Source organism: Kogia breviceps, chromosome 11, assembly GCF_026419965.1.
Source record: "Kogia breviceps isolate mKogBre1 chromosome 11, mKogBre1 haplotype 1, whole genome shotgun sequence".
Lineage (NCBI taxonomy): Eukaryota > Metazoa > Chordata > Mammalia > Artiodactyla > Physeteridae > Kogia > Kogia breviceps.
The window spans coordinates 78,276,986-78,301,231 of record NC_081320.1 but is presented as its reverse complement, the minus strand read 5'-3'; the positions used below and the strand labels follow the sequence as shown (position 1 = coordinate 78,301,231).

Sequence of the window (24,246 nt, the reverse complement as noted above, 5' to 3'; positions counted from 1 at the left end):
TGTTTTCCAACAACTTAGTTGAGCATTTGTAAAATTCCCTTTTCCAAATGTGAGGGATATGATGGGAAAGATTATTCAGAAGTAAAAAGGTTTTTTTAAATTTATTTTTTATTGAAGTATAGTTGCAGAAGTAAAAAGTTTTAAAGAAGCACAGTTAGACTGTCTAATAAATTGAGTAGGACCCATTATATTAATAACATAAGTAGTAAGCTAGAGATCCTTTTATTTCCTCTAGATGAAGTTGATAGCCTTTTGTGTGAAAGAAGAGAAGGAGAACACGATGCTAGTAGACGTCTAAAAACTGAATTTCTAATAGAATTTGATGGTGTAAGTATTGATTATGATATTTTTAATGTGGTAGCATTTTAGTGTATGTATTTTCCTATTGAATGGCCCAAATTAGAAATAGATATCTTTATTATGTTTTTCTTTATTATTTATCTAAAAGTATTGAAAAAAATTTTGGCTTTTAGGTACAATCTGCTGGAGATGACAGAGTGCTTGTAATGGGTGCAACTAACAGGCCACAAGAGCTTGATGAGGCTGTTCTCAGGTAGGGAGATTTATGTAGAAACGCATACATTTATTACAGATGTATTTACTCATGTGTTCATCTGACGTATTTCTTGTTTCCTTCTCTCTCAATTTTAAGACTAAATTCATTATTTTCCTCTCTGTATCCATCTTCTGGTCTCTTGTTACCAACTGAAGATCTTGAGGATAGGGCCAGCATGATATCAGGAAAACTATTTTTAACTTTATGGTTTTAGGGAAATTATTTATTTCTTCTGGGTTGGATTAAAGTATCTTAAAACTCCAAAACTGATTTTTACCCTCTTTTACTGGGCTTCATGAGAAGCTGATAAAGCACAGCTCATGGGAGCCATATGCTCTCTTCTCATGTGTTTGATCAAATTTATTCCCTTTCTACTGGGAGGACAGTTTGACTCAGCATAAAATTCTTGGATCTCCCATTCTTTTCCTGAGGAATTTATAACATTGCCCCATTGTTTCTAGGATTGGATGTTGCAGTGTGAAAGTCTGAAGCCAGCCTGCTTTTATTCACATTTATGGGTTAATCCAGTAGGGTTAGTGTCTAATCTCCTTTCTACTACTACTACTACTTCTTTTGTAGCCTTTGTTTCTGTGGTGGTTTTTGTTTTCTTTTTTATTGCTTTCCTGATCTCTGCAATCCCATTTTTCATCTTCTGTTGTCTACTTCTTTTAAGCCTTTGTATGTTATTTCCTTGAGCCTTTATATCTCACTGAGCTCTTATTTCATAGGAGCCTTTTTTTTTCATCAAATTATTTTATTTCTTGGAAAGATATTTGGTCACAATTTTAATTTGTTTTATGGCAAAATCCTCTTGTGCATGTTCTTCATTTTATCTATTTTATGTTTACTGTATTCTTTCCCCTCTTTTTTTTGGCACTGTTTTTTAAAATCAGTCCTATGCTTTTGTCTGTTTTGCTTATTAATTTTATATGAATAAGGGGAGTTTTCTTGGAAAACCTAATTTGGAAGGATATTGTAGATGAGCTAGAAGAGAAAGATAGCAAGCATGTACCTTGAGTTGTCCTATGAATACCCTGGACTGGTGGGCAGCCTCCCTGACTCACAACAAAGCCCTACCCGATAAAGAAGTATACGTGTATATAAATAAGCGATTGGGTTGATTTAGTCTTCTTCAACTGAAAAAGATTGGTCCTTGCAAAACAGCTTGTCATCTTGCCAGACTGATTGATGTCTTCTTACAAAGATGAGGTATCTCTGAGTTTCTTTGTTCAGCCTCATCTTCCTTGCCATTCCCTTGCTACTGACTAGGGTCACATGATCTGCAGAGCCAGTCCTCACACGTTTGTTTAAATATGGGGAGGTTAGTTTTATTATCCCTCAGTGTGCTCTCTGTGTTTCCTCTGGAAAACTCTGCTCTGACAGCCATATCTAAAATTTGCAGTGGCAGGTGCTGTCTGTATTCACCTTTGTCAGTGTAATTTTCACTGCCCTAGGCAGCCCTTCTTCATACATTTTAGTTCTGTAAATGTTATGTAGTTTGTTGATGATGGAGTTTACATTTCTGTTTCTGTTGTCCTTGTTGGTTTTAGTTGTTTTCAGTTTCAAGAAGACAGCAGAGATCTGTTTCTTCAACTTCTTATATCAGATATTTTGTTTTAAAGTGTTACTGCTGTTAAAAAAAATACAAATACATAAATGGTTAATTTAATTCGGACAATATTGAATTAAGGAGTTTTAAACATTAACTAGAATTTTTTAAAAACTTTTTATTGAAGTATATTTGATTTACAATTTTGTGTTAGTTTCAGGTGTACAGCAAAGTGAATCAGTCATACATATAGCCACTCTTTTTTAGATTATTTTCCCATATAGGTTATGACAGAGTACTGGGTAGTGTTACCAGTGCTATGCAGTAGGTCCTTATTAGTTATCTATTTTATATATTTAACTAGAATATTTTAAAAGAGTAACTTTTACACTGATAACTACTAAAATGTATTCAAATGCCTGGAGCATTATATTTAAAGCTTTGTTCTTGTTATGTGCTACTTGAACTGAATTATCTGTAAATTCAAAACTGTATTTCTGAGATTGCTTGAATCCTTTTTTTAGGCGTTTCACCAAACGGGTATATGTGTCTTTGCCAAATGAGGAGGTATGTATCTGTGTTTGAATTATTTTTAAGGCAGAAACAAGAACTTACCATCTTGACAGTATTAAGTCTTCCAGTGCATGGTACAGCTGCATTGGAAAAGTTTGGTGGTTTCTTAAAAAGATAAACAGAAAACTTACTGTAAGACCCCAAAATTTCATTCCTAAGAATCTACCCAAGAGAAATGAAAACGTATGTCTACACAGACATGTACAAGAATTTTTATAACAGCATTATAAATAATAGCCAAGAACTACAGAGAATCTAAAACAGTCTTCAGGCTTCCCTGGTGGCCTGAATCCACCTGCCAGTGAAGGGGACACAGGTACGAGCCCTGGTCTGGGAAGATCCCACATGCTGCAGAGCAACTAAGTAGACCCTGTGCTCCACAACAAGAGAAGCCACCGCAATGAGAAGCCCATGCACCATAACGAAGAATAGCCCCTGCTCGCCTCAACTAGAGAAGGCCCACCACGCGCAGCAATGAAGACCCAACACAGCCAAAAATAAATAAATAATTTTTTTAAAAAGTCATCAGTTGGTGAAAGGATATACAAATGTGGTATATCCATTTAATGGAATACTGTTTAGCAATAAAAGGAATGAGCTACTTACACATACCATAATATGGATGAAACTCAAAAACATTATACTAAGTTAAGATGCCAGATGTAAAAGATTGCCTATCATATGACTCCATATTTATGAAATGTCTAGAAAAGGCTCATTTCTGGAAACAAAGTAGATAGTGATTAGGTAAGGCTGTGGGTGGAAGTCGGGATTAACTGTAAACAGGCACAAGTGAACTTTTTGGGGTGATAGAAATGTTCTAAAATTGGATTATGGTGATGGTTGCACAATTCTAAACTTATTAAAAGTCATTGAATTATATACTTCAAAAGGGTGAGATTCCATGTTACATGAATTCATATCTCTGTAAAACTTTTTTTTAAAATTGTGGTTGTCTAGCTCAGACCCTTAGCATCCTTGGTAGTAACAGCAGCTATTTTCTTAGTGTTTTATTTGGATTGTTTTTCACTCTTTCAGGAACTCTCAAAAAGTTGTTATTTTAACAGATATATGTGTGAGGCTCTAAGAGGTAGAGTGGTTTGTATAAGATCATTCAGCTCCTAAACGAGAGTTGGGATTTGAACCTGACTCCTGGATATTATTAAGCCAATTCTTAGGACTGATAATTCTTTAATATTTCTTTTCAGACACGACTACTTTTATTAAAAAATCTGTTATGTAAACAAGGAAGCCCATTGACCCAAAAAGAACTAGCACAACTTGCTAGGTGAGTAATTTGATTTGGTCTGTCTTGCTTTTTTTTTTTAAGAATTCTTTTTCAGGGCTTCCCTGGTGGAGCAGTGGTTGAGAATCCGCCTGCTGATGCAGAGGACACGGGTTCGTGCCCCGGTCCGGGAAGATCCCACATGCCGCGGAGCGGCTGAGCCCGTGAGCCATGGCCGCTGAGCCTGCGCGTCCGGAGCCTGTGCTCCGCAACGGGAAAGGCCTCAACAGTGAGAGGCCCACATACCACAAAAAAAAAAAAAGATTCTTTTTCTGTTTTCTTTAGAGTAAGCTCATGTATGAAATGAGTAACTTATCAGAAAACTTCTTATTGTTTCATCTCTACTTCCTTTACCTTCTCTCATCTCATTTTCATATATATATAGTGTCTAAATTTTAGTTTCTAGATCCTCTAGAAGACATGACCTAAACAGCTAATAATGGTAGTATATATTTTTTATAAATTTATTAAAACTTATAAGTGGTATTAAAGTAATTTTTAATGAATTTATTTTATTTATTTTTGGCTGTGTTGGGTCTTCGTTGCTGCACGTGGGCTTTCTCTAGTTTCGGTGAGCGGGGGCTACTCTTCGTTGTGGTGTGTGGGCTTCTCATTGCGGTGGCTTCTCTTGTTGCAGAGCACGGGCTCTAGACGCGCAGGCTTCAGTAGTTGTACATGGGCTCAGTAGTTGCGGCTCATGGGCTCTAGAGCGCAGGCTCAGTAGTTGAGGCTCACAGGCTTAGCTGCTCCGTGGCATGTGGGATCTTCCTGGACCAGGGCTCGAACCTGTGTTCCCTGCATTGGCAGGCAGGTTCTTAACCACTGTGCCACCAGGGAAGCCCTGAAGTAACTTTTAAAATGTAAAACACCTCATATCTGCCTACACCAACACATATTTTCACTTAAACTTGTTCTTTTGCTTACACATAATTTTTTTAAACTTCGACTTCTTCAGCTTTTTTTAATGAGTGGTGTATTAAGTAGAAACTGAATATAGGAGATACAGTCATGAATTTTAGTCATTGAAAAAAATCTCATAAAGTAATTTAAAATGTTCAACAAGAATGTGAATAGCTAGTTACACTGGGAAAAACTCTGAGTTCCCAGATACCTATGAAAAAAATAACAAATTCAGTACTTGGAAATACTGAGATCCTTCTTTGAATTCCAATAAAATATTCTGCTAATAATGTTTGTGCAGTTATTTAACATAGTACATGATAAGTAAATGCCTTTTTTCCTGTTTTATTTTCCTCTTCGCCTCCCTAGTTCTTAGTTCCCTTTGATAGTGTCTTGGCTGCCCAGGATCTCCACTGTGGCATCCCATTCAGGTGTGCCTCCTTTTGCCAATGTCTTCTATCCCAGACCCTTCCTTCACCCTGTCTCTCCTACATTTAAAGAAATCTTCCTTGATTGGCCCTCATTTCATCAAAGCAGTTCTCTTTGTCAAGATAAAGACTCGTTAACTTATGGAGAAGTAATTGTGGTTATGTGTCAGTTGGCCAGCAATGGCTTATTATAGATGTTACCTTTCCAGGGCACATATTTACAATTTAATGGAGCCTCCTGGAGATATAGTATACTTTAATCTAAAGGAATGGTTATAATAATGAAAATTTGAGGCATTATGAGGAACCAGTCGGCTGTTTGTTTTTAGCAAGTAGGCCTTCCTCTGCCCTTAAAATCAAATCACATAGCTGTCTGCTTGATAACAAGGGCAAGCTAGGTTTTACCGTCTTATTATGTGGAGATTTAAATCTGTAAAGGTGAAAATAAGTTGCTCTTTCTTCTTTCCTATTCTCAGAATGACCGATGGATACTCAGGAAGTGATCTAACAGCTTTGGCAAAAGATGCAGCACTGGGTCCTATCCGAGGTAGGAATACAAAAGCTTTAAACATTTACAGCTGTTTATTAGACCACTTCAGAAGTTTAAGAAGTCCCTATTGAGAGATATTTTTTATTAGTAAGAAAGCAGTAAAACTGTATCAGTGGAAAACTTGATTAAAACTTGATACCAAGTTTCTAGACTTAGGGTCAACAAACCTTTCTGAAAATAGTTTTAGACTCATGGGCTGCATATGCTCTGTTGCATATTCTTCTTCTCACTCTTCTTCTGACTCCTCCTCTTCCTCCTCCTGCTCAAACTCCTCTTTTTTTTTTTTTTTTTTTTCCAACAACAAAAAGCTGTGAAACCATTAGCTCACAGACCATACAAAGACAGTCCATGGATCATTGGACCATGAGCCCTGTTCTAGACAGCAGGTTTTGCTTCTTGATAGTAGGTTAGCAGCAGAAAACTCAAGAAAATGAGAGCTTTTTAAAGCAAGTGGAAAAGAATAATAAAGGGAAGATTTTCTTATCTATTTTTCGGTTCTTTTCATTTCAGTATTCTAGTATTACTTGAAATTAATGTGTGTGAGGAAACATAAATAGAAGTTTTTACTTTTATCACTATGTTATCTTTTGAAAAATTGCAGCAAAGTATATCATTCATTGCTCTGTTTTGATTCAAGGTAATTTGTTGACTCTGAAATACCACATCTATCGTTTTTAGGTTATGTTAGATTAAACTCACTGTGATAATCACTTTAGATGTTCTCAGCTACTCTTCCACAGGCAGCATGGGCAGTGTATGGGTGATGCTCTCAGGTATGCACTCAGATTACTGGCAGATTACTGGCTATGGTGGTAAAATTGAACATGGAACATGCAACTTCCAGAACGTATCTCTAACAGTGAAACAGGGTACTGATTAAGAACTGCTGCTTTAGAGAATAAGAAATGTAACCTTGAGAATATAGTTTGAAACTCTGGGTAAAGCATTTTAGTCAAGCTTTCTTTCTGCAGGAGGCATGAAATCTTGTTCAGATACTGGACTCAGAAGCAGTAGCTAATGTATAAATCATGTGTATTTTTTATTTTTATTATTTTTTTAATGTGTATTTTTTAGAATATTTTAGCTGTTATTCTGAAACAAAGTTGTTGGCTTAAAACAACGAATGCCGTTTGTAAAGAACAAGTTGCATTATTTTAAGTTTACTATGAAATTTGTAGAATCTTGTTCTTGAGCAATATATAAATTGAATGCCTTCCTAAGAAGGAATATTATTCTAAGCATTTATAAATTGTATGTGTTCTTAATATTAATGTATGTCTCTTTTAATATAATGATTTATATTGAACATATACTTTTAGATTATTGTACTTCGTTAGTTTAAACTTGGAAATTTTTTTTTGTAAGTGATTCTTATATTTTACAGAACTGAAGCCAGAACAAGTGAAGAATATGTCTGCCAGTGAGGTATACTATTTTACAATTATCTTTTTTTCGTTCTGGTCCTCTGGATTGTAAAACATATCTTTTGTCTGGATTTTTCTAGTTTATCTGATTAGAAAAAATTAATTTTGCTTCATTTCAAAATATGGAGGACTGTCCAACTAGTCTCTTATGGTGTCCTTTGGTAATACACAATAAATATACATAATCATTAAGTCATTTTCTGTCAAATCATATTACATAAATACTGAACAGAACAAAATTATAGGCAACTTGAGGATTTTATACATTATGAATATAGCTTGTAACAGGTTAACCCCTTGATGTTCTGTTTTGTTAGTTTTTCAATAATGTTTATGTCTTCCTTCTTATAAAAGCAATAGTTTCCATTGTAATGTAATTCATTACATTTAAAAAATATGGGAGGTCCCCTTATGAGATGCTGAAGCATTTCTTTTGAAAAAAATTGCCAGCAAAATATAGAATTGGATATGCAAAATGATCATAACTATGTAACCAGCCAGTTTAAATCAGATTTGAATTATGTAACTTATCTCTCAGAGCTCAGATAGCACCTGAAACATTACTAACCAAAGAGACTTCATTCTTGGAACAGAAGAGAGAATAGAACTCCACTGGAGTCCAAATGTGACTTGTAATTGTTTATTTTGTTTGATAACAAACAAAACAAAACAACAACAAACAAAAAAACAAAACAAAAAACAATAAAAAAACCCAGAGGCATAGGCTGGTGGCTGGCTAGGGGATCTGCACCTTACATTGCAGAGAGTCCTGTCCAAGTATTAACAGGGAACTCAACATAGAGAATAAATGTAACTGAGAGTATGAGTACATTTTGGCAGTCTTTTTTTCTTCAAGCTTCCAAGTAAATTTGAGGTTGTCTTCAGGCATCTTGTGCATGGGGCTTAACCAACTACATTACTAAGAAAGCCTTCAAACTTCTTGCAACCACCTTTTTCCATTTCAGCAGTCTAGTTTACCTGGAGTGTGTTTGACATGAATGAAGCTTAGGAATAGAGAATTCCACATGTCATATACTTTGGTGTTTAGCTACTATTACCTTAAAAATTCATGTTTAAAGTATAAGTTTCAGGTCCCTTTTATCTGATTCATAACTTTAATTCCACATTTTTCTAATTTTTAAAAATATATTAGTACTGTCTTGAGGGTTTTTTTTAATAGTTTAGGTATAATTTATTTACAATATCCCATCAATATATTATTTTTAAAAATGTTCTTATAGCATAAGCCTAATAGTACTTTTCTACCCAGAAGGTAAGCATTGTGCATGAATTATTTCTTTTCCACACACCACTCTCCCTACCTTGGACTCAGGACAGGTAAACTTGATATTTCATATATGTACTCTGGCCCCCTTGATTAAAGTTGAGGAAAGGCCCATTGTGTGACATTTTAGGCCTCTGTCTTTGTCCCTTGGACAGACCATATACTAAAATTAAAACTACTGAATGAATTACAAAAAATAACATTACTGGTACCTTTTGTGACCATTCCACTAATTATGTTTAGTCAGGTTACAGTGTTACAGTTTTTGGTTCTACTTCATACTTTCATTCAGTTTAAGTTTTTTTTAACCTAATGATTTTAGTATTAATAATTTGATAATAGCTTTTAGTCATCAGTCCTGGCTTATGAGTTAATATTTATAAAGCACTTTAAAAAGTCTGGCAAGGGCTTCCCTGGTGGCGCAGTGGTTAAGAATCCGCCTGCCGATGCAGGGGACACGGGTTCGTGCCCTGGTCTGGGAAGATCCCACATGTCGCGGAGCAAGTAAGCCCGTGAGCCATGGCCGCTAGGCCTGCGCGTCCGGAGCCTGTGCTCCGCAACGTGAGAGGCCACAGCAGTGAGAGGCCCGCATACCGCAAAAAAAAAAAAAGTCTGGCAATAGTGAATACTATATAGGTATCCATTACATAATTTTAAAATACATAAATAATGGCAATTTATTGTAGAGATCAAGGAAATCCATTCTATTTTCTTATTTATGAGATGACAGAAAAACACAAGTAGTTTGGTTTTAAAGTTGTGTACTAGAATTTTTTTCAGCCATTCTTCGGTACAATTTTAATAACTGTTATCAGGTGCTGGTATATATGCAGAAATTTAGATGAGATATACCTAATTTGCCTTTTATAGTTTATAAGAATAGAAACTCAAATAATTGTGTTGGAATTCTGTGTTTTTAAAAGGTAGTGCTGAAAATCATTGGTTATAAATTCAGAGTATAATGTACTTTGTTTATAAAGCACACAGTTTGTATCCAGTTCAACTTTATTAGTTCTTTTATTATTTTGTTTTGATAAGACTTCTTTGCTATTTATTTTTCCCTCTTTACTGAACTGGCTACCGGTTGATTTTTCCTGTTACATACATTAGTCTCTTACTAACTTTAAAATATATTTTCTATGTAACTTTTAAAGGTTACTTTCCATTTACAGTTATTACAAAATATTGGCTATATTCCCCGTGTTGTACAATACATCCTTGAGCCTGTCTTCACCCGATAATTTGTACCTCCCACTCCCTCACGCCTACATTGCCCCTCTCGCCCTCTCCCTACTGGTAACCACTAGTTCTCTATATCTGAGTCTGCTTCTTTTTTGTTATATTCACTAGTTTGTTGTATTTTTTGAATTCCACATATAAGTGATATCATACAGTATTTGTCTTTCTCTGTCTCACTTAGTTCACTTAGCATAATATCCTCCAAGTCCATACATGTTGCTGCAAATGGCAAGATTTTGTTCTTTTTATGGCTGAGTAGTATTCCATTGTGTGCATATATATATAAAATATATGTATATATTTTATATATATATATATAATATATGTATATATATATATATATATATACACACACACACACACCACATCTTTATCCATTCATCTGTTGATGGACACTTAGGTTGCTTCCATATTTTGGCAATTGTAAATAATGCTGCTATGAACATTGGGGTGCATGTATTTTATCAAATTAGCATTTTTGTTTTTTTCAGATATATATCCAGGTGTGGAATTGCTGGGTCATATGGTAGTTCTATTTTTAGTTTTCTGAGAAACCTTCATACTGTTTTCCACAGTGAAATACATACACACCCCAAACTATGAACATAAATTTAGAATTTCATCAAAAGCTTTTGAAACCTTAATCTTTATTAACAGATATTCAGGAGTATCATAGATAATACTCACATTACATTCATCATTCTTCTAAATTTGGGGCTTTAGGAAGAGCCAGTGTGTGTTTTACAGTTAAATAAGGAGCAAATAGGCGTCATGCAGTGATTGTGGTAACAATATATCCTTTTTCATTTTGACAAATTTTTCAGATTAGGCTACAAGTTACAAATGTAGTTGATTTTCTTAATCGATGCTATGTTGATATTAGAGAGGATGTGAAGTAGTTAGATTGGGTTTTATAAGAGTAATAAAAAAGAATAATGTAGATAAATATCAGTTGTTGAAGTTTTGTCTCCAGTTCTTCTTTAACTTCTTATTTGGGAGCAAAATATACTAATACATAAGTGATATTTTTTAATACTGGTCATCTTGTGCCAAACTCCATTTTGCCTTTTGAAAATCCTTAGGTAAAAATTAGGTATTTATTAACTCAGTATTGTTTTATTTTACTTTCTTGAAGCCAATTAAAAATCTCAGAAAATAAGACAAATTGACATAAAAATGTATCATAAGCAATACTAATATTAGAAAATTTCAGACATAAGCCTCCTCCATGTTGTAGTTAAAGAGCAATATGTCCTTCAAAGTCCTGTGTACATTTTGTAAACTCCTCTTTCCTTTCTGATAAACCTGGCATGAATTTAGCTAGAGTGTATTTGTGGTGAGTGAGACTTGAGAGTGCAAAATTCCGTGAAACTATATGCAGAAAAAAAACTGGAAGGAGATAAGCCAGATAGTGGTTGTATATCTGAACGGTGAGATTGTGAGTGATTCTTTTTTCTGATTGTCTATATTTTGTCAAACTTTCTGTAATGAGTATGTTTGGTCTTTATAATGGGAAAATATTGTGATTTAAAATGTTAATACCTAGGAGCTAAAGCGTGACATGAAAGTATATTGGTATAGCATTTTGGTAGGATTTCTTATATAGCAAATTTTCCTAATGTAGAATAATATATAAAATAAGATGATTGGCATGATTTTCTAAGAATGCATTTCTATATATTTTAACATTAATAAACAACAGCATCATTACTTTTATCCGTCATTGAGTTAACTATTGCATATGTGTTCATCTATCATCATGTCATGTGTGTTTTTTTAATCTAGATGAGAAATATTCGATTATCTGACTTCACCGAATCCTTAAAAAAGATAAAACGCAGCGTGAGTCCTCAAACCTTAGAAGCATACATACGTTGGAACAAGGATTTTGGAGATACTACTGTTTAAGCCTGCAGAACGTTTTACTTTCCAAGAGAGAAACATACCATCTTCTATGAATAGTTATCTGCTACAGAAACTCAGCCTAAGTTTACAGGACTTTTCAGAGTCTTACAATTATTTGTGCACCCCAGAAGATGAACCGTAAAATAAATTTAAATAAAGTATACAATGCAAATGGAATATTTTGTTTAAGGCCTTCTTGCCTTGATGGTCACAGATATCCCGATGGGCACTGTAAGTTAGAGCAGAACAAAAACTGATTCTGGTCTTCTTTACCAATATAATCATAATGTAAATAATAATTTGTATATTATGTTGCAGATGAAAGTATTCCAGAGACAGTGAATGGTAGAAGACACAAGAGCCTTTGGTTGTAGAGCCTTTGGTTGTTTGTCTTCTGACATCTTTTCTTAAAATAGTAATTTTTTCTATTTTCCTTTCCTATTGTTGTCTTTACTACACTCTGGGTGATTGGAATGCCAAACACTCTGTTTCTTTTTTTTTTTCTTTTTACAAATTGTGTGCCAAATGAAACTTTTTCCTATGTAACAATAGTAGGAAAAAAGTATTTTGAAGGTTTTTTTCTTCTTCATAAATATTCAGACATTAAACAATGTGTCCTTTTCACTTTTTATTTTTCTATTACCTTTCTACCAAACAATTTAGAAAGCAATATGAGAGCAACAAAACAAATCTAGTGAAATGGAGAGGGAGAAATTTTGAAGTTTTCAGACACTCTGTCATACAACATGTAGATCCTCCTGTGACCTGCGGTATTTTTTTGCTAATATATTTGTCAGAAATCTATTGTAGACTGTTAACTTATTCCTAATGGAATTTATTTTGTTAGAATTCTAATATTTAAGAAAGCCAATTTTAACTGCTGTAAAAGTGGTTTCTGTGCAAGAGAAGGGAAGTACCAGGAGCTAAGACATTTCTAATTTATTGCTTATTACTTTCTTACTGTTTATAGGATAATTACAAGCCAGTGGATTTACCATGTTTTATTCTTAATAATTATTAATCCCTCCAATGAAACTTTAAAAAAATTACTGAATTTTTATACACTGCTTACATTTTATAGGTTTCTTGTACTCACTTTGTTAACTAAAAAGTTTTAGTCTGTTAATCTGCCTTTTGTTCCCCAAAAATGTACAGTAATTCTGTTTCTTGTTTGTATAAGTATGCCTGGGTTTTTATTATAAAAATGTCATTGTAGGAAGTAGAGACTCATATCATGGCCTTTTAAATATTGTAATAAAGGGAAATAGATATTTGCCCTTAGTTTACTGGTTAAAAGTTTGTTTATAGAAATTTTCTTTGGTGCTTTTATGTAAAATGTCATGGGTAGAAATAATAATTTTGTAGTAACAAATATTTTTCATTTAGGAAAAATATCTTTGGTTTAGAGAGAATATATTAAAGTTAAAAACTTTCCCCCACTAGATAAGAATTTTACAATGAAGACATACATTCTTCTTAACTTTACTCTTTCTCATCTTAAAGATTTATCTAAATACAGAAGATGTATGATTTCTTAAGATCATGTGCTATTTGTAACCATAACTTAAATCATGTTTCTTCTAATCATAGAACTCCCTGGATAATAAAAATGAAGGTTGAGATAAATAGAAAAAAATTTTTTTAAGCCAGAACCGTACATATTTTTAGGTTATGAGTAGTATCTTTCTAAGGTCTCCAACACTAAACCATCCATTATAAAATACTGATAATGACAGATGATGAAATATACACGATAACAAGAATTAGGAACATCCCAAATTAAAACATTTTCAATAAAGCTCATAAAATTTCATTTTTTCTTTTCATTTAGAAAAAGATTAACATTATTGATACTTGGATAACTGGTCAATCGTACTAAAAGCCTGTGTGCTTTAAACTCAACTTTTAAAATATAAACTCCTTTAAAATTATCATAAAATTATCTGCAATAATTGAATGTAGCTCACTTTTTATTGGGAAAGGTTTTAGATAACAAAGACTTCAAATGTTATATAAAAGTCAAACTAATATTGTCATAAACATTGAGTCAGAATTATATTACTGTATGAATATGCATCTGGGTATGGAAGTTACTTTAATTTCCTGATGAGGTCTAAAATTGAGCTTAGTGCTACAGAACTATTTTCTTTGACTTAACTATGACCAAGTTTTATTTTAAGCTGTGTTTCTCTCATGGAAGGGCCATAAACATAGAATAATTATATAGTAGGATGTGTAAGGGATTGGTTTGGTCTTTTTCAATAAAGATAGAAGTTGAGGTTTCCTGAATTAGTATTAGGCTTAGATTGTGACCTTGTAGATTTTGCACTGAGCTCTGTGTCATGTTATTTCGTAAAAGGTAATGAATGTTTAAACATTAAACGTTAGTGTGCTGTTCATGTTAATATGGCAGAGTTTTGTAAACTAAATTAAAACTTACTGATGTACTGGACTTTGAGCCAAGGGAAAGAATCAATACCATCTTTCCAGATATCTTAAGGGTAAAAGCTTATTCTAAGACAGTCTGCCAACTGAGGTTATTAGATTTCCGACTTGCAAATACACTTTGTGCTTGGGAAGAATTGGAGGAAAATCAGATGCTAGAATTCTAATTTAAGTAAATATACAGCAGTCCTTGTTTATAGTGTAAAATTCATTATATTTTGTACAAAAACTAATTCTTTTGGTAGAATGAACCATTTACAGTTTGTTTTTGGACTCTGAGTCAGAGGGTTTTCCTTTAAATGCCTGTCTTAGTTTACTCTGGTCTTTTGTACTTTTCTTCAGAAGAAATGAATTAAAAGGTTCAGCTGCATAAGTGGGTTTTTATCCTAATGGATTGGAAATAAATTATAAACTTTATTTTTGCTTTTAATTTTTTTATTTGAAACGTTGAGATTTCAGAGTTTGCAGTCTGGTATTGAAGGAATAGCTTTTATTGGACTGACTCTCTTGCCAATAAAAATATAAAGTCTAAACAAAGTATAAAAAGCTATGATTAGAAGACTCTAGAAAGCAATCAAAAACAGGCAAAAACAGCACAAAGTCATATACTAGAAGAGATCCACATTAACTAGCTTTTACCATGAGGGCAATTTCCAGCTTGTGCAGTGTGCTTGGAAATAGAATTCAAGCAGAATGTCAAGCAGAATGTGACAGTCTTGCTGGGCTGAGGAGTCATTTGGGGCTTCTAGAACAGCTTGAAATTAGGAGGGAAATTCTGAAAAGGAGAGAGCTTCAGAGATCTAATCCCCCAAATCTGCTTGCAAATTCTTTTCAAATGCTTGGTGGATTCAAAAATTATACCTGTGCAGTGTGATATTCAAAGGAACCCAGCAGAAAGCAATAGCTGAAGTCCAAGGAAGTGGTAACAACAGCTGGGCGAATACAGGGCGCATAAGAGGGGTTTAGTAAACACTTCTGGTTTCCCACTGAAACCCATAACGGACTGTGGCTTAGGAGGAAGGACAACATCCCAGAACTTTAGGACTCCGGGCAAAATGGGAAGAAACTCACTGAAACAAAGCTTAAACTCAGGCTTACACAGCATCATGGTTATACATTAGTAAGTTAACAGCTAGCCAGAATAAAACATTGTTTAGAAGAAAACAAAATCCAGAGTCTTTACAACATGTCATTCACAAAGTCCAGTACAAAATAAACCTTAAACATACAAAGAAAAATTATATGATCCATAATCAACAGAATATAGAAGCAGATACATAGATGACCCTATGTTGGAGTTAACAAAATTATGTTTTAACAGCTTTAAAATACATTTTAAAATTTACAGGGGAAAAAATGGTGGATCAGTAGATTGGGATTCTTGGCAAAGGAATAGAAACTGAAAACCAAATGGAAAGTCTGGTGATTAAAAATAAGAATCTGAAATGAAACATATAGTGTCTAAATTTAAATATTCACTAGATGGGCTTAACAGTAAACTGGACAAGCAGAGGAAAGAAAAGTGGAAGACAGCCAGTACAATTATCTGACTGAAGCACAGAGCAAAAAAGAAACAGCAGATATTTGAGACCTGTGGGACAGTATCAGTCTAATGTACAGGTACTTTTGAGGTCCAGAGGAGAGGAAAGGAAGAGAATGGGGCAAGAGAAATATTTGAAGCAGTAATGCCTGAAATTTTCTCAAAATTGTTGGAAAACATCAACTTACAGGTCCAAGAAGTTCAGTGAATTCCAAGCAGAATAAATGCAACGAAGATCACATCTGAGTGCATAGTATTGCAAAACACACACACATGCACAAAACCAAACCAAATAAAAAAAATCTCAAAAGCATCCAGAGAAGGGAAATGACATTACACTTGAATAAACAGTAAAAGTGGTGGCTAACTTCATCAGAAACAATGGAGTCCAGGAAATGATGAAACGACATTCTTAAAAGTGCAAAAATCATACACTACTATATAAAAAACAGATAAGGCCCTACTGTGTAGCACAGGGAACTATATTCAATATCTTGTAATTTAAAATGGAAAAGAATCTGGAAAATTATATATATATATATATATATATATATATATATATATATATGGGAGTCACTTTGCTGTATACCTGAAACTAATACAACGTTGGAAATCAACTGTATGTCAATTAAAAAAATAATAAAGTGCAAAAATTAACAAAAGTTAACCTAAAATTCTGTGTCTTAGAATGTTCAAAATAGTATGACAAAATAAGAGCTATTCCAGGTGTACAAAACCTAAGAGGATTTGTTGTTAGCAGACTGACATTATAGGAAATGCTTTAAGAAATTCTTTAGGCTTACAGAAAGTAATCCTCCATAGGAATCTGTATCGCCAGGAAGGAATTAAGAACTTTAAAAATGATATATATGTCAGTAAATACAAAAGATCATTTTTTCTTAATTTCTCTGAATATCTATTTGTTGTTTTAAAAAAACTTACAGTGTGGTATTTATAATGTATGTAGAAGTAAAGTAGATGACAGCACAAAGGGTAGGAGAGGGCAGTAAATGGAATTATGTTGAAATAAGGTTATTACATTGCACATAAAGTTGTATAGTATTAACGTAAGGTAGACTAATGAGGATGCATATTACAATCTCTTACCCAGCAAAGGGAACAAGAGTATGGGGCAAAGTCCAGAGGAAACCAAGCACCAGCTTCCAAGAGTCCTCTCCCAGTGGAATTACACAGGATTCACTTAATTCCTCCAGCATCAAGTTATGACAACATGGGTGAAGATGTTAGGCCTAACTTGTTAGGCACAGTGAACCACTCTCAGGGAATGGTGGGAACCCTCCCCCAAGTCCAAGTTCCCGGATGCCAACCAAACTTCAGGCCTTTCAAAAGATAGCAATCTCAGCCCAGCTATGCTAGCTTCTTTTCTGCACAGTGGTTCCGGGCAGGTTTTGCAGTGGGGAGGAGGGAGACATGGTGGCCTAAAGTGGGGTGTCGTAGACCACGTGGGGTGAGGAGGGTGTCTACAATAATGGGCAGCTTAGTATGGGGTATTGGGGACAGAGTAAGGAAGTTATTCATATGCGTTGGGGCAACCTGGAATGAGGAATAAGTTCTCAAGAATAGAGAGGTGTGTACTGGGGAAAGGTGTCAGCAAAGATGACAAACTGCTTACATGCAGGAGACTTAATCAGACAAGTCAATATATTAACCATAGTGGAGCCATGTTTCTCTCAGAGAAAGGAGTTACGAATACAAAAAAAATGAAACCTGTGGGGTTGGGCTGGAATTGGATTTAAGAGTATGAATTCATGATTTAAGATATATAAAAATAGATGAAGAAATGTAGATGTAAATATATTTATATTTGTGTACACATATTCCCCAGTTCTTTGCACTGAGAAGGCCCTGGAGTAGTTACACCTCAAAAGTAATGAGCACACATACCACGCTTGTCTTCTAAGTTCTCTACTGTCTTAGTCTGTTCAAGCTGCCACATTTTTAGGTGTTTTTTAAAAGCAACATCCTCCTTCTTGGTATCAAAATCTTAGTCTGCTTAAGCTGCCATCACAAAAATATCATAGACTGCATGACTTAAATGACATATTTATTTTCACAGTTCTGGGGCGTAGGAAATCCAAGATCAAGGTGCCGACCAATTTTGTTACTGGTGAGAGCTCTCACTGGCTTGTAAATGGCTGTGTCCTCAGTGACAGAGCTCTGGTGTCTCTTCTTATGGGGACACTAATCCTATCTTGAGGGTTCCACCCTCATGACCTCATCTAATCCTACTTATCTCCCAAGGACCCCATGTCCAAATACCATCACGTTGTGTCGGTAGGGTTTCAATATACGAATTTTAAGGGGACACAAACATTCGGTGCATAATATCCACTAAAGGAACCAGGACTCCTTGGTGAAATGGACAACTCCAGGTTTAGGGCAGAGAAAATACAGGATAACCCAGAATATCTTGTGCCAGAAAAGAAAGTGCTTAAAGAAGGATGAGGATGAATTATTGATTAGAGGGGCTCCCACTGGACAATTGTGAGCATCTAAAGTAATTATAGTAATGGATTATAACCCATGAGGTAAAATAAGAAACCATGAGCCAATGTGAACATATACATAAACACAAGAATAAATTGAAAGTGTGATAAAGTATGAATACATTCACATAGTTTCAAAGTACAGTTTTTACAGTGGAAAAACTTTACAGATACCACCTTAATCTAGTGATGAAAGTTATTACTGGGCCAAATTTCACATAATAGGGTCAATGAGAAAAATGCAGTACTACTGTGATATTCCTGTCAAAGATTCACAACCTGAATCTATTCCAGGAGCATTCTACAAAATAATTGGAATCTTCAAAATAACTGGCAAATTCACGAAAGTCAAGTGAAAAACTGAAGAGCTGTTCCAGACTGAAGGAGACAAAACAGAATGACAACTAAATGCAACTTGTGATTTAGAACTGGTTCCTTCTGCTATAAAATACCTTATTGGAACAACTGACAAAACTTGAATGGAGTCTAAGGGTCAGATGACAGTAATGTGTCATTGCTAATTTTCTGATTTTGATGGCTGTTACTGTGGTTACATAGAAGTGTGTCCTTGTTTGCAGGGAATATACACTAATATGTTTGGGGGTGATGGGGCAGCAGGTCAACAACTTAACATTTCAAGGAAAACAAAGTTATTTGCACTGTAGTTAAAACTTTTCTGCAACTTTCTCATTGTTTCAAAATATTTTCAAATAATGTTTGGAGAGGAATTCCCTGGCGGTTCAGTGGTTAGAACTCTGTACTCTCACTGCCGAGGGCCTGGGTTCAATCCTTAGGGAACTAAAATAAAATAGACCTCAGGAAACTTCCAAACATCATCATCATCATCATCATTTTTGCTGCAAACCGCATGGCCTGTGGGATCTTAAGTTTCCCAACCAGGGATGAACCCAGGCCCCCTGCAGTGGAAGCGTGGAGTCCTAACCACTGGACTGCCAGGGAATTCCCTTTCATTTTTATTCAGTTTACAATTTTGAATCTTTGGTCAATCTTCCCTTAAAAGATGCTGAAATTAAATGGTATGTTTTCTACTTTTATTTTAAAACTTTTATTACACAGCGGAGTTATTTAAATCTTTTCTACTCTGCTGACACAAAACATTTTACCCTTTCTGAGGAACAAACAATTGAATTATTTGGTACAGATCTGTAGTGCAGGACATTAAGTATCTAACAAAATCCTGAGTTCTGTAGCAATTTTTTTTGCCTGTCTCCCTGAAGTTTAGGAAAAAGATTTTCCTAAACTCCTGGGTCTTGGCTCTAGATTAGAGTTTTCATTTAACTTCTATAAATCTGACTTCTGGTCTAGTAAGTTTACAATGTGATTTTGATTTTCCTGAGAAAACCCTGAAGAAAAGGTATGTCACTTAGAAGGTAAGGGACAGCCAGGAGGGTAGGTTTTAGAAAGTTGCAAAATCTTTCAGAGAGACTGTCTTGGAGTTAGAATTTTCTTTTGAAGCCTCAGCATACCAATTAACAAAGCTGACTGTTCACTGGGTGTTCTGTCTTCTCAGTTTAAAAAACTGATTTTCTGTCGAAAGTTCTCGTAATTGTTATTCTATGTTGATTTTTTTCTAACTTACCAATGAAAATGCAAGACTTTGGATTATAAGTAATTTTATATAAGGGACAGAAGTTCTTCTAGGAGGAGGTGAAGACTTTGACATAGGTAATTTGCAAGAAAGGGAGGCCATGGTGGTTGATTGACAATGTGTATTTTGTTAGTGTCACAGATTCTCCAGCCAAGCAGGATGACTAGGAAGAGTCTGTACAATCAACAGTCACAAACTCTACAGGTTACTAATGTTAGAATATGGACTAATCAAAGTGATCTTTTTTTGACAAACTGACAGGACAGTGTTCTCATGAAGGTTCTGCAGGATACCTAAGGCAAAGTTTGATCAATCACTTTTTCAACAATTGATCACCAATCCAATGGGACTTGCAATTGTTAGGGCTTAGGGCTGGCTTGTACTGAAGACTTACCAGGTTTATACTTCCATCTGTTTCCTATGGAACACTCCCTTATACATTAGAAATAGATAAAACAATAAAATATAAACAAAACACATGAAACAAGACTTCGTAATACAAACAATAGCAAAAGCAACAAGAAAGAGTAAGCAGGTTAATGGTAAAAATATATTCAAAACAAAATAAAACGTCTAATAACTTCATACAAAGATCTAGGCCTAATTATAGAATACACCTCCAAACAAAGGTCTAATTATTCAACATAAGAACCTGTGTCTGTGGTTCTATTCCTAGTTTGCTGTTTTTTCTGGTAGAGGTGTTAGATTTGTCAAATGTTTTTCTGCATCTATTGAGATGATTGTGTGGCGTTCGCCCTTTATTAATATGGTGTACTGCATTGTTAATTCTCATATGTTGAACCTGCTTTGCATTCCTGTGAATTCTCACTCACTCATTCATGTGTATGATTCTTTTTATATTTTGGTGGATTCATTTTGCTATTATTCTGTTGAGGGTTTTTTGCATCTACGTTCATATGGGATGTTGGTCTGTACTTTTCTTGTGATGTTTTTGTTTAGTTTTGGTATCAGGGTAATTCTGGCTTCATAGAATGAGTAGAGAAGTGTTCCTTTCTCTTCTATTTTTGGGGAACAGTTTGTCAATGATTGGTGCTAATCCTTCTTTAAATGTTTGGTAGACTTCATTGATGAAGCCATCTTTGCCTGGGCTTTCTGTGGAATTTTTTTTTTAATTATAAGTTCAATTGCTTGTTATGTCTAATCAGATTTTCTATTTCTTCTTGAGTCATTTTCAGTAGTTTGTATCTTTATAGAAATTAGTCCGTTTCATTTAGGTTATCTAATTTGTTGGTATATAACTGCTTATAATACTCCCTATGATCCTTATTTCTGTAAGATCAATAGTAATGTCCCCCCTTTCTTTCTTGATTTTAGTAATTTTTAAAATTATTTTTAAAACTTTAATTAATTTATTTATTTTGGCTGCACTAGGTCTTAGTTTTGGCATGCATGCGGGATCTAGTTCCCTGACCAGGGATCGAACCCAGGCCCCCTGCATTGGGAGTGAAGAGTCTTACCCACTGGAACACCAGGGAAGTCCCAATTTTAGTAATTTGAATCTTTTTTTTCTTGGTCTAGGTAAAGCTTTGTCAATTTTGGTGAAAATTTCAAAGAATCAATTTTTGGATTTGTTTTCTTTTTTAAAAAATTAATTAATTAATTAATTAATGTTTTGGCCGTGCAGCTTGCAGGATCTTAGTTCCCTGGGCCCCTGCAATGAAAGCAGAGAGTCCTAACCACTGTAACCACTGGACCGCCAGGGAATTCCCTCTCTATTAATAGTTTTTCTATTCTCTATTTCATTTATTTCCTCTCCAAGCTTTATTTCCTTCTTTTTACTTTAATTTTTTGGCCGCACCGCACAGCACATGGGACCTTAGCTCCCTGAGCAGGGATCAAACCCGTGCCTCCTGCAGTGGAAGCACAGAGTCTTAACCACTGGACCACCAGGGAAGTCCTTTTATTTCCTTCTTTTTGCTTGCTTTAAGTTTAGTTTGCTCTTCTTTTTCTAGTTTCTTAAGATGGAAGATTAGGTCATTGATTTGAGATCCTTCTTTTTTTAATACATGCATTTACAGCTATACATTTCCCTCTAAGGACTGCTTTTGCTGTGTCCAATAAGTTTTGGTATGTTGAGTTTTAATTTTCATTCATCTCAACGTATTTTATAAGTTCTCTTGTGATTTCTTCTTTGATCCATTGACTAAGAGTATGTTTTTTAAATTTCCACCAGATGGGAGCATCCCAAATTTCCTTCTGTTATGGATTTCTAATTTCATTCCAGTATATTTGGAGAACATACTTTCTATGATTTTAACCCCTTCAAATTTATTGAAAATTATTTTATGGCCTAACAAATGTTCCATCCTGGTAATGCTCCATATACTCCAGAGAAGAATGTGTATTATGCTGTTGTTGGATGGTGTATTCTAGACATATGTTAGGCTAATAGGTATATAGTGTTGTTCAAGTTTTCTGTTTCATTGTTGATCTTCTCTCTAGTTGTTTCCTGTGATTTTATATCAATTACTCAATTCCCTGTACTAGATTTTCTTTTTCTTCTTTTTTTTTTTTTTTTTTTTTTTGGTGGTATGCGGGCCTCACTGTTGTGGCCTCTCCCGTTGCGGAGCACAGGCTCCGGACGCACAGGCTCAGCGGCCATGGCTCACGGGCCCAGCCTCTCCACGGCATGTGGGTTCTTCCCGGACCGGGGCACGAACCCGTGTCCCCTGCATCGGCAGGCGGATTCTCAACCACTGCGCCACCAGGGAAGCCCTCTTTTTCTTCTTAAAATAGCTTGAGAGATTTATTTTTGCTAACTCTAAACCCTGTTATACTCATCAATAAGGAATTAGTTATATATATTGATATTAAGGCACATGCCTATGATTGAATTCTCTAAGGTCACTAAAATCATATTCTAGATAATTAAGACATGGGAAAAATGTCAGAATACATCCTTACATGAAGTAGGCAGACTATAAATAATATGTACTGTTTGATTCCAGCTTTGTTAAAATAAAAGACTGGAAAGAAACTTCAAGAATCAAGAATGGGGACTTCCTTGGTGGCACGGTGGCTAAGAGTCTGCACTCCCAATGCAGGGGGCCGGGGTTGGATCCCTGGTCAGGGAACTAGATCCCACATGCAAGCTGCAACTAAGAGTTCGCATGCCACAACTAAGGAGCCCACCTGCTGCAACTAAGACCTGGCACAACCAAATAAATAAATATTTTAAAAAAAGAATTAAGAATGATTTGCTCAGGGTAAATGAAGCAATAATGTTCTAACTTGCCTTCTTGATTCTAATCCTGTACCAGAGTAGCAAGTACTGAGTAGTTGGTAAGGCTTTAAAACTATGGTGTACAGAATTCCAGGTCCACCTTTGACTAGGTGTGTTACCTTGGCACACAACTTTCCAAGCAGAGGCTACCTATATCAAAGGGCTGTTATGAGGATTAAATAAGATGATACACTAAGTTCTTAGTAATAGTACTTACCACATAAGTGCTTAATAAATGTTAGCTATTATCTTCCATCTACAGTTCATTCTCCATACCACAGCCAAATTGTAGAAGATCACTCCGTTGTTAAAACCGTCCACTGGCTTCCGGTCTCACTTAGGAAAAAAAAAAAAAAAACCAAGCTCTTTACCCCTAATTAGAAATTCCGACTTGATCTGGCCCGTTTATCACTTAGATCTTCTCTTCGTTTCTTCCCCTCAAGCACAACTCTCCAGACATACTACCTTCTTTCTGATCTTAAAACACCCTTGCTTGTTTTACTTAGGTATTTGCATTACTTATTCTGACTAGAAAAAAACTTCACAGAAAGACTTGCCATTTGGAAGTCAATTTAATCTTCTTAGAGAAGCTTTCTCTGATTACCTCTCTAAATTAGCGACCCAGTTACTCTCTATACCATTACCCTATTTTCTAAATGGCACTACTTAACGATATATTTAAAAAATTTCCTTCTCCTACTTGTTTTGTCTTCTTCTTACTAGAATATCATTTTCACGAGATCAGTACCTGACACACACGTACTCCATATTCAATTTCTGTCGAATGAATTATATTTCGATGTGTTTTATTTTCCTTTTATAAAATAATCTTATAGAATTTAAGTAGTATTTTAGGGAGCACAACACAGTAGTCTGTCAGTAGGCCTGAGTTCAAATTCAGCTACTACGGCAAACTAGATGTATGTCTCTGGGCAAGTTTCTTAATCCTGTTTCCTCACTTGAAAAATGGGAATGTAATCTATTTCGTAAGGTATTGCAAAAATTAAATAACACAACATAGGTAAAATTGCTTCAGGACTCAATGAAACTTTTCTAACATTACAAAGAAACCCTAATTGCTCCTTGACAAAGACCTCAGCGCGTACCTCTGCACCCACACCTCGGCCGGGGCTGAAGAGTCGCTCTAGCCGCCACCTTCGCCTCTATAGAACGCAGGGACAGCCGGGAAGGGGGAGTGGAACCACGA

General features: G+C 35.0%; 1 protein-coding gene and 1 long non-coding RNA gene across 11 annotated transcripts in view; one reads left to right on the top strand and one right to left on the bottom strand.

Moving 5' to 3' along the window:
• Positions 1-14,555, top strand: part of SPAST (spastin) — a 55,722-nt gene extending 41,167 nt beyond the window's left edge. For 6 of the 10 annotated variants that reach the window (XM_059078745.2, XM_067007858.1, XM_067007856.1 and 3 more), the window contains 7 exons: positions 236-327; positions 474-553; positions 2,630-2,672; positions 3,887-3,966; positions 5,768-5,838; positions 7,226-7,266; positions 11,575-14,555. In XM_059078745.2, coding sequence (XP_058934728.1) covers positions 236-327; positions 474-553; positions 2,630-2,672; positions 3,887-3,966; positions 5,768-5,838; positions 7,226-7,266; positions 11,575-11,697 — 530 coding nt within the window. In that variant the 3' untranslated portion in view covers positions 11,698-14,555. The remainder of the gene's footprint in view (positions 1-235; positions 328-473; positions 554-2,629; positions 2,673-3,886; positions 3,967-5,767; positions 5,839-7,225; positions 7,267-11,574) is intronic. The other 4 variants (XM_067007854.1, XM_067007855.1, XM_067007859.1 and 1 more) reach the window with 1 other exon arrangement.
• Positions 114-24,224, bottom strand: LOC131765277 (uncharacterized). Its single transcript, XR_009338075.2, has 4 exons — positions 24,146-24,224; positions 23,257-23,375; positions 2,721-2,783; positions 114-2,186 (listed from the first exon to the last, which is right to left on the bottom strand). It is a non-coding gene; the product is annotated as an uncharacterized lncRNA (long non-coding RNA).
• Between the last annotated feature and the right edge of the window lie 22 nt (positions 24,225-24,246).